General features: G+C 54.8%; 1 protein-coding gene across 18 annotated transcripts in view; it reads left to right on the top strand.

The window, feature by feature from the left end:
* The first annotated feature begins 64 nt into the window (after positions 1 to 64).
* The window catches only part of TCF3 (transcription factor 3), a 79,472-nt gene continuing 68,939 nt past the window's right edge, over positions 65 to 10,597 (top strand). For all 18 annotated transcript variants that reach the window (XM_035894330.1, XM_035894313.1, XM_035894325.1 and 15 more), the window contains exon 1: positions 65 to 167. In XM_035894330.1, the coding sequence (XP_035750223.1) occupies positions 95 to 167 (73 nt within the window). In that variant the 5' untranslated portion in view covers positions 65 to 94. The remainder of the gene's footprint in view (positions 168 to 10,597) is intronic.

Genomic DNA, 10,597 nt, shown 5'->3' with positions numbered 1-10,597 from the left:
TGCCCGATCTGACCCCCTTTGCAGCAGCCGAGTAAAACCAACATACTGAAATCTCTTTTCTCTCCCCTTCTCTCTCATCTTCTTGTTTTTCTAGATGTTTCCCCTGCCAGTGGCTAATGGAAAAAACAGACCCACGACCCTAGCGAGCACTCAGTTTGGAGGATCAGGTACTGTCATCTTAATTTTTTTTTCTTAACGCTGTAACGTTTCTTGCATCAAATTTGTGTTTGCTTCCAGAGACCCAAAAGGAAGGGTTTCTGTAGTTTTGGGTTATGTGTTTTTCTGGTGGTGGTCTGCTACTATTTCTCCGGATGATTTTCTTGTTGCTCCATGTGTCTCCGGGTAGTCGAAGCTGCTCTTGCTGATCTGTCTCCAGTTAAGAAGTCACTACCTGGGCTGAAGGTTGTTGTCTGGCCGCTCCGATGGGAGCAGACAGTCAGTGCCGTTCTCTTAAGCTGCTTAGGACGAACGCGTGTCTGCAGACGTACGCCCTGGAAGACTTTTGCTGTCCGTCACTGAGAAGACGCGGTGGTGGTGGTGGTGGTGGTGGTGGTGACTTCCTGGGGCTCAGCTGCCCAAAGGGAAACTGTGGTGCAATTTGGGTGTCTGCTCCATTCAGCCCCTCCAGCAGCTCCCTGTTGTTGAGTGGGATCTTGGCGTTCCCAAAGGGACTTTTACAAAGTCCTCCTGGCCAGATGGCTCCAGGCAGCACGGCTGCCCTGGGGAGGTGGGCAGCAAGGGCGGCTGGAGCCGTTTCATCAGCCTCTGAGCTGGGCCCCGCTGTGGTTTTGGGGTGCTGTTGAGCAGAGCCTTCCCTGTCCCGCCTTGCTGCGGTGTCCCCAAAACCAGCAGCTGGCCCCGCTCCCCAGAAGTGCCGAGGGGCTGCATCTCTGCCGGCCTGGCTACCGAGGAGGGGTGCCAAGGGCTTTGGGAGCAGGGCGCTTGCCAGGAGGAGCGGGATGGCCGTCAGGACTCTGGGATCTCTGATTGGGAAACGCGGTGTGGGTTAATTTGAGGCTGAAGCAGAGAATTCCCCGGGCAGGCGGATGGCGTGGTGCCGTGCCAGGCTTTTGATGCTCGGGGAAGCTGCTCTGTGCAGGGCTCGCTGCGGCCCCTGGCACGCAGGAAGTTCAGTTAATTTGCCCTTCTTGCTGCAACACGCTGATGCTTGGTGGATGGTTAAAACTTGACCTTCTCTACCCGGGGCCGACTCGACCTGTCCAGGGAAACTCGGGGCCGCGTGGAACGGCCGTGCCCTGACACTGGCAGGCATCCCGAAGGCCGGGGTGGGATTTCTGGAGATGCCGCAGCGCGCTGTGGGGCAGCTCCTGGGGGGCAACCTGCAGAAGCAGGACAGGAGGGGTGTACTCTGCCCTTTTTGGCCAGGGAAATTTGATGCTTTTGGATGGGGCTGTTGAGCTGTATGTCAAGATGGTTTTGAGCAAACATTTTTACAGGGAGGGAAGCTGTTGAGTGGGCGCTGGAGGAAATTTGAGGGCAGAAAACTCTTGGGTTAACCCAGATGGAAGCTGATCTCTCCAGCGAGTGTTCCTGTGTGTGACTTTTGCTGTTAAAATAATCCACAAAAGACGCGCTTACACGCTAGTGAGGGAACAGTAACGGAGCAAGCTCACACGAATTCGTTTCCTGCTCGGAGGCCGGCTGGGCTGCCGGGTTTGTCGTGCTGGCCAGCGAGGGGAGGCTGCGAGCAGGGCTCTGCAACGCAGCCGGTGCAGCGACCGGACCCCCCTCCGCTTGGCTGTGCAGCAGCCAAAATGACACAAAATCTTTTATTCCCCCCGCCCCTTCTTTTCTTTCGGGTGAGTGAAAGGTAATGTTGACACCACCCTTCCTCTGGGCTGCTGCTTTTTGAGTCTGGCTGTGAGCAGTTCATAAAAACAGAGGACTGATGTTATACAACTGGACTGAAGGCAGTTGCACAATCGCTGCTGTCCCACTCTGAGGGCTCTGCGGCGGCTCCCTCATCCTGCCCTGGGCATGCCAGGTTTGAAATGCAGCTCAGGGCTTGGTTTTGGGGAAGCCTTTTGCTCCAGTAGTGGAGTTATCCCTCGGCTGGTCATTCCCGGCCTCACCTTTGGAAAGCAGGGGGCATGTTCCGTTTGCATCTCGGCTTTGTGACTTCTCTCTGGTCCCGAATGTTTGACGATTGCCTTTTGCTGGTGGGGTGAATAACTGCAGTGAGACGTGGATGGGATGTGCCTTGCATAGGGGTGCCCTGCGACTGTTAGAAGGATCCAAGGTGTCTAAACAAGGTCCTAGATAGCGGCGAGCGGTTGTTTTTACAGTTTGCTGATGTTGGTTTTAGCTTAATTCAGTAATTGACAGCAAGGTACAGTCAGATATTAGTTCACCCACACAGGCGTAGCCAGCCACCCACCCCGCTCAAAATTTGACTTGAATTCGAATCGTCACCAATGCTGACGTGGTCAGAGGGCGAAGAGCAGATGGTCCTTGGATTTGGGGACCTGGGCTTGCCGAGGGAGCGGAACGCCTTGCAGCCACGCTGTAACTTGGACCTGGAGATTAGTTCCCAAAATCGTCTAGGCTAGGCTTCCTCTTCAATGTGCTTCATGTTTCTCGAACGCCCCCGATCAATCGGACTCCCGTAGCCCCGATAAGGATAGCGCAGCGCTTCCCCTCCGCTGCCGTCCCCCTGCCTGGACAGGAGAAGCAAACACCGATTTGCTTCAGTCTTAGCTGGGCAGGGTGCACCGTAGTGCCAGTATCTCATTATTTGGGGTTATTGTAGTAACCCCAAGACAACAAACTTGATGCCGTCTTCCGTGCCAGAGAAATTGGTGTTCTGTGCTTCTGCCCGCCCTTGGACATGTGAATTCGTGGCCTCCCACTTGGCATCTCCCTCCTCCTCGGGGAAATCCTGGGGCAGTATGTGGCTTTTATTTTCTCCCCCTCTGGAGGAGCTATTAACTCGAGGCTCTTTCCTCCCCGGGGGACGTCAGGAGTGAAGGGAGCAAGGCAGTGACTCTGACGACTCCCGGCCAAAATGCCCCACTTGCCAAGATGACATTCTTGCTTCCCAAGTCCAGCTGGTAAGGTAGTGCAGTCATTTGAAACAGTGCTATTAGAAAATCGTGGGGATAAAATTGCCCCAAATTCAAATCCCAGTTAATAATTGTCCTGGCCAAGGTGCGGGCACCCCCTTTGCGAAGAGGAACCCGTTTCTCCCTCCCAGGCCAGGAAAATTCAAAGTCTTAATGCCAGCCCTCCAGCTTTGAGATCCCTTTGCTTTTACATTTGTCTCCTGGTTTTATTTTAAGCTCTGCCACTGTTTCCCTCATTTCTGTCCTTAAATGCACCGGGGAGGAACTGGTTTAGCTACCCCGCCGCATGGACAATTCAGCACCTCCGCTTTGCGTTTTCTTGGCAAGGCGAAAGCCAGCAATTGCCACTAGGATGGAGCTGACGTCATGCGGACCGTGTCTGCAGCATTTATAGCACATATAGGTCACCGCGGGGAAGTTGGTCTTCCCGGGGCTTTGAGCTGCAACCAGTGTTTTCCAGAGTAAGCCGTGTCATTTGCTGCTGGTATTTTATTTTAGCTGGGACGCTCAGCGTATGCCTGTTGTCCCCGTCCTGGAAGGCTGCGGTTTTGTCGTCCCCTCGCCAAAACTGTTTTGTTTATTATTTGCAGTAGCAAAATATTTAAACCGGCATCCTCCGTGTCCCCCCCCTCCATGTCATAGTTCATAAATGACTGATCTGAGCAGAAACAAGCTCCCTCCCAGCGCGCTTCATTCAGCGGCGCCTCCAGCAGGAAACCACGCGTGCTAAATTTCACATGGAAATAACCATTTCTAATTGACGTTAAGGCAGTAGGAGTGGTAGGAGGCAAAAAAGTTTCATTGTCTCTTCCCAAGCCGGGCCGTGGCTTTGCCACCATGGCACGGGGCTGCGCCAGGGGCCGTCGCCTGGTGGCCTGTTGGGTTTTCGGCAGGGTCAGTGCATGCCAGCAGTGCCTTCGCTTCAGCAAAACGAGTCGGGGAGATAAACCCGAGGCGAGCGGTTGTGCGAGGTAACGCGGCTCCCGGCGCAGCTCGTGAGCAGCGCTTTGCATCCGCCGGCGATGGGGAGAGCGTGCAGCCACCTCCCCTTCACATCGCAAATGGTACGCGGTGCCCGGCTTGTGTGCTCTTGAAACAGGAGCCCAGGCAGCCTCCTGCTGACAGATTATTCTGCTCGCAACAAAGAAAAGCTTTGCTAAAAAAAAAAAAAAATCACTTTTTTTACTTTTTCTTTCCTTTTGAGTAAGGGAATTCACCGTTAAACGCCTTTTCCTTCGTGCTGAAGGGAGCTCCCTTGCTTGGGATCTCTTAGGTGGGGTTGGAAGGGAGATCCCCTCGTGGTCCGTGCTGTGATTTCCACCCCCCCCAAATTTGTTTGGCGCTTTTTTTGCTAGCGAGATGGTGAGATGAGGCTCATTGTCGAGGGGAATTGCTTTGATCGGGGCAAGTTCATAAAATACATTTGAAGCTGGCTAACCAGGGGAGTTTTTCAAAGAGTTACAAGCCGGTGCATGTAACAGATTTGAAGTTATAGTCTACTGAACAAAGCCGACGCATTCTCCCTGGAGGGAGGTGAGTCCGTATCCCCTTTGAAAGCCCGCTTTAAACAACCTTCAAACTTGGATACCTGTGGCAACGGCACCGACGGTAATAAATCCTATGAAAGCTGAGGTTGTCTCTTTAATTGCTGCTAGGTGGTGAGCTGTTTGAAGATTTAATTATTTTGCCTGTGCGCGCAGCCCTGGATGTCACCCAAGGTAGGGAGTTGGGAAGAGCGAAGCGCAGCGTTTCTGTCGCCGTGCTGTCAGCAATTGAGTTTGAGGCTGCAGAAACGCGTTTGCAAGTATTTCCCGTCGCGAGGAAAGCAGGAGCTTTTCTTAGCAAGGATGTATCACGTTTTCCTCCTCCCTGCCTCTAGTTCCCACATGTTTTGCTTATGGCGGAGTGGGAGTGATGGGCTTCGCTTGCTATTTTGATAGATGATGAAAGGCAGACATGAGGTGCGCAATATGCGACTTGATATTTAAAACGGGCGCTTTCCATTCAAGTGCCTACTTCAGGCGGCTTGTTTACATTGCGGGTGCGTGCGTGCCCGTACAGCGGGGCTTGCAAAACTGTCACTAAACACAAAGCCACCACAACAAAAAAAAGTCAAAGCAGAACTCGCTTGCCTGCCTGTTGGCGTGACCGTTTCTTTCAAAGGAAAAAAAATCACCTTTTTGGCCTTTATCAAAGGGGACAAAAAGGGGGGGGAAAAAAAAAAAAAAAAAAAAAAAAGCTTTGCCGTGGACAAGTCGAGCTTGCAAAGATGTGAGGTCTTGTTAGGCTGGAGAGGGACAAACCCTGCAAGCTCCCCACACCCCTGGAGCGTTTCCATCCCTGCCTGCTCCCGGGATGTAGGAGGATGCTGCCGGCGTGCTGAGGGTATTGCAGGGAAACACCCAAGGGTGCCGCAGTCCCAGCCTTTCCAGTAACAAAGCCTGGAGGACTTTCAGTGAAGTTCATCTCCCACGTGCTAGTCAGGTGCGTTAAAGAGCTTTCTGCTTTTTGCCTCTGCCTTTGGGAAGCTCCTGTTCTCCTTCCTCTCTCTCCCTGCTGCTCCCTGTTTTTCCCATGGGGTGGGTGCGCAGAACGCAGGGTTTGGAAGGGAAGAGGCTTGGAGGGCCCGAAAGCTGGGGGAAGGGAACGCGGCTGGGCAGGAAATCGCAAACGTGGGGGAACAAATGGCAGGGGAAGATCTTCACGCCTGCCTCCCTTAATCCCGCGTCAGCCCAGTTGCATCCCTCATCCTCGGCTCCTGGGGCGCCTGCTCCCAAGGCTTCCCCACCTGGGCAGCTGGTTGAAGCATGAGGGCCCCCCCCGCCTCTCTCTTTCTCTTATCTCTCTTCAAATTTCTTTATTTTTTTTTAATCCTTTTTCCCCTCAAATTTTCGGGCGAGGCTGAGAGTGAGGGTGTCCTGCCAGAGGACACCTTTTCCTGAGAAGAGCAGGAAAGGGCGAGCGTGCTGGTGGGGCAGCGGGGATGCTCTGAGAGCGGCTCGGTGCCTCCCCGACAGCTGGGCAGCGGCAAATGTAACCCGGTCCCGGGGGGGGGTTTAACTTTGGGGGGTGAAAGAGTGGATGTTTTCAGGGGAGGGGGTTTTGGGTTTTTTTTTTTCAGTACTCCTAGCCCGGGGAAGAGTCCTCCCGGCTGGATTTGAGATTTTGAACTAGGAAAGAGCCCGGGGAATGTCGGGGGTGCCAGAGAGCCAAAGCTGTACTGAGATAAGTGACAGCTTTTGTTTAGAAACTGCAAATTTGACACAGACCTTGTTTAAGCACACAGTTTTGACTTTGCCAGAAGAGCTAAAGCAGTACAGCCATCTCCTGCCGGCAGAGCTTTTTCCTTCCCTAGATGAGGCAATCCAGTTCTGGCGTAGCTGTGCCTGCTCGAGGGGTTATGACGAGATGAGCGTATCTTATGTAAAAACCACGTGCCTTGCCTGGATTAAAGCTGACGTGAAGCTGGGCTTGGGGCAAATCTTCTGTGTTTCGAAAGGACGTGTACGAGCTCGAGCACCTGCTTTCCTTCTATTAAGAGGAGCTGGTTGCATATTAATTGCGTGCCTAATGTCGTCGCTGTGTTCTGCTGCCTTTTCAGTCGTGAGGGTTTCATTACAAATGTTCTTCTGGAGGGCAGCGCGCCTGGGGTTCGGTGCTGCTGCTGCAGCAGAGCTGCCTCAGCCCACCCCGAATCCTCCTCCCGCGGGATCGCCCGCGCGGCACGTGGCGGTGCGGGGCTGAGCCTTTGGCTCAGCATCCCAGCTCGAGGCCTTGCACGCTTGTTGTGCCCTTTCCAAAGGGGAGAGATGGCTTTGGAAGGGGCCCAGCAGCTCTGGCAAGCGTTTCTGCTGGACCTCACTGCTGCTAATTTCAAATTCTGCATGCTCTGTAGGGTGCCCGACTCCAGCACGTGTCCCGCCTGTGACCAGTTACTCTGCCTATTGCAGCGCCGTTGTTAATGTTTATATGCAGTGAAACTCAAAATGGGATTTTTTTTTTTTTTTGTTATTTTTGTTTGAGGCAGCAAACGTGTGTCTTAAGGGGATGGATTTGATACGTAGCACTCTTTTGTTACTCTGGATGGCCTCATCTCTAACCTGGCACTGCATTCTCCAGTGCTAACACGGCCAAAGGATGCTATAAACGCATCTTTTCTGCTCACCAACGCCCAAAATTGCTGGTAAAGGTGGTATGTCCAATGCTCTTCTAACACAAGAGCAGACTCTGAACGGATAACGATGTTACTCGCAAGTAGGAAGATGATGGTGGTCTGCCGCTTTAGCTGGAAGAAGGAGATGTTGACACAAGCCTCCCTGCGGTCATCGGAGCGAAGTCGTGAGCGTCTCTGCTTCCTGAGCGCTCTGAGCCGCAGACCCGAGGGCGTGAGAAGAGACCATCGGCTGAACTCGACGGGCAGGTGAAGCCCGCTCGGGAAAGGCCGCGGCCCCTCGTAGACGAGGCTGACGCGAGACGATTGCCTAAACCGGGCTGAGCTGCCCGCTGGCAGCAGCGTGGCACCGTGACCTGACTGCGGGAGCCGGAGTCATCTGGTCCCATCGGCTGGAAACCTGCCCCGGGAGCGGCGTGGGCCAGGCTGCGCCAGAAAAACACGCTGCGCTCCTGGGAGCGGGTTTGGTCCCTCGCCCCCGCCGGGCAGGGATCGCCGGGCAGGTAAACCCCGGGTCGCTGATTGCTGGCTGTTGTTTCTCTTTTGTCTTGGCACTGGCTCCCCGGCGAGGCTCCTCACCGCTTCTGTTTTACCTGCCCCAGGCGCAGGAGCGGAGGGGCTCACCCAGCGCCCTCTCCATCCCGTGGAGGGCTGCCGAGCGGTGGGGCCAGTGGTGGACGTGCGGCCGATGCAGCTGTCTCAGTTATGCCAAGAAGTTTGCCCTCTTGGATTCCCAGCCGCGTGGGTTGGGATTATCCTGCCCTCTCCCAGCGCCTCCAGATAGCTGAGAAATCCCAGGAGCATGGCAAGGGGGTGGCAGCCCACAGGCTCCAAGGCTCACTTGCCATCAGCCTCTTCTCCCAGGGAAGGGGCGATGGGACGAGGGGCACCGGCCTCAAGTTGTGCCAGGGCAGGGTGAGGTTGGCCATGGGGAACAATTCCTTCCCCTTGGGGCTGTCGGTTTGGGGGTGGGATGGCAGGGGTAGGGGAGCGGTTGGGCTGGGGGAGCTGAAAGGGCTTTTCCAACCCAAACGATTCTACGGTTCTAAGGGACAAGGGACCTGGGCAGCGTTGGGTTTCCCCAGCACATCCCCAGGCCACCAGCCCAGCTGGATACGTGCAGTTGCCTGAACCTGATCAATCTGGGAGGCGAGGATGGGCAGTTACCTGCTTGATGTCATGCTTCCCATGGGCAGCTTGGAGGCTGAAAAAAACCCTAAATCCCAGAATCCCAGACTGGCAGGGGTTGGAAAGGCCCTCCAGAGCTCACCCAGTCCCACCCCCCTGCTCAAGCAGGGTCACCCAGAGCAGGGGGCACAGGACAGCGTCCAGGCGGGGGTTGAAGATCTCCAGAGAAGGAGACTCCACAGCCCCCCTGGGCAGCCTGGGCCAGGGCTCGGGCACCCTCCAAGTCAAGAAGTTCTTCCTCCCGTTCAACTGGAACCTCTTCTGCTTCAGTTTGTGCCCATGGCCCCTTGTCCTGGTGCTGGGCACCACTGAGAAGAGTCTGGCTCTGTCCTGGTGACCCCCACCCTTGAGATATTTGTACATGTAAGGTGACGTGCTGGCCTGAATGCAGGCACCTGGTGGTGACCGGTGCTGTTAGGGGAGGGATTGCATTTTTAAAAAGCGAGGCTTTTCCGCAGGGTGGCTGCAGCCAGCCTGTCATCAGGGGCTTGATGCCTGTGCCCCTGCCAGACCTCCGAGCAGAGACCAGCCGGTGTGGAGAGCGTCTCGCTGCGCGCTTCGGAGGCCCTTCTGCCAAAAGGTGCCCAAATACTTTGCAAGTCTTGATTAGTGCATTAGCTTAAACAAATTGAGTTATATATGCCACAGAGGGAAGAAAGGTACTGCACCTCCTCTGTGTTGACTTAAAGTTTAATTAATTTTGTTGCCAAATGAGGCATGAAATACAGTGTGAAATATATTGTGGTGCTGAATGCGTAATTGTACGGGGGACTGGGAGCACAGCGAGCGCTGAGAGGAGGAGATGACCCAAGGCAAGCTGGGGACAGGGCTCTCCTGGCACCCAACGCATGCATCTGGCAGCAGCGAGCTGATTCGGGGGGACACGTGCCCTAGCAGCGCCCCCCAGGAGAGTTAGGAGCAGGCCAACCTCCCCACCCGAAGTGGAAGTGGTGTCTGAAGACGCTGTCGCACCCACGGGTTTGCCGCTGGTTTTTTGCTGGAGAATCCAACCACCGGAGCCAAACAGCCGGACAAGACGCGCGCCTGCGGCTCCCTGGGGTCTGTCCTCTCGGGATGCAGCAGGAGCAGCCGCTGCGGCCTTTGCCATCTTGAAACCAATTTGACCTGGGTTTGGGGTAGGATGGGGGGAGTTTTGCCGTCTGGTTGTAGAGATTCTGCATTTTTCTGTCCTGGGTGGCCTTGCAGGGTGGAAATACATATGAAGAAACATCAGAAGAGGAAAAAGCTGAACTGTGAGTGAAGATTCCTTGATTCAGCTTTTGAGAATTTTTGTAGCAGCTGTTTTGATGCTCTTCTCGCTGCCGTGATTAATGTTTCTGGAGGGAGGATGTCCCCTAGGAGGTCCCCTCTAAAGGAGGGGAAGAGGCAGTCCAGGACCTCTGCCCCCTTTTGCTTTTTATCTCCACTTTTTCAATTAACTCTCCAGGTAGCCCAGCTCCAAAGCCAGCAAGGAGAAAAATTGTAAAAACCACTGTCCATCCGCCTGCTAACCCTGAGAAGCACATCCCCACCTCCCAAGTGACCTAAGGCACCGTCTCCCTCTAATTTTAGCTGGAGATTGCGTCAAGAGGGAGGTGAAGTTAACGTGGCATCAGCTTTTTCTAGCAGGGGAGTCTTCATGGTTAGACAGGGATGGAAAATAAACAAACGCGCCTCCTTTCGGAGCATCTGGGACGAGGCTGGGCGGAAGGGCAGCCTCTGGCACCCTGCGGGAGGTGGAGGTGGTTTTTTTCATACCAAGCGGGACAAAGAACAGTCATCTACAAAACCTTGGCCTGTCCTAAACTGGAAGAACCTTCCAGGGCAGTGGGTGATGCTCCCTGTGTCCTGACTGTAGGGTGCTGGGGCCCGTCAGCGAGCCGCGGGACCGGAGCAGCCCGTGCCTCCTGGGAACCGGTGGGCAGCAGGTTTGGTGGTGGCCACTTGGAGCTCGTTGGCCACCACTCAAGGCGGAGCCATTCCTCTCCTTCTCAAAGAGTTTTGAAACCTCTTCTGGCCATCCTTCATCCCTGGCCCCGGGGGATGAGGAATCGGTGGGGTTTTTCCCTCTCCCAAAAACCCTCCTGGCTTTCCGTCGTGGTGCTCTTTGGTTGCAGATGTGGTGGCATCCAGGAGTGCCCCAGGGGACAAGCCA

Source organism: Egretta garzetta, unplaced genomic scaffold (genome assembly GCF_000687185.1).
Source record: "Egretta garzetta isolate BGI_Z169 unplaced genomic scaffold, ASM68718v1 scaffold345, whole genome shotgun sequence".
Classification (NCBI taxonomy): Eukaryota; Metazoa; Chordata; class Aves; order Pelecaniformes; family Ardeidae; genus Egretta; species Egretta garzetta.
This window is presented reverse-complemented; position numbering and strand designations above follow the sequence as displayed.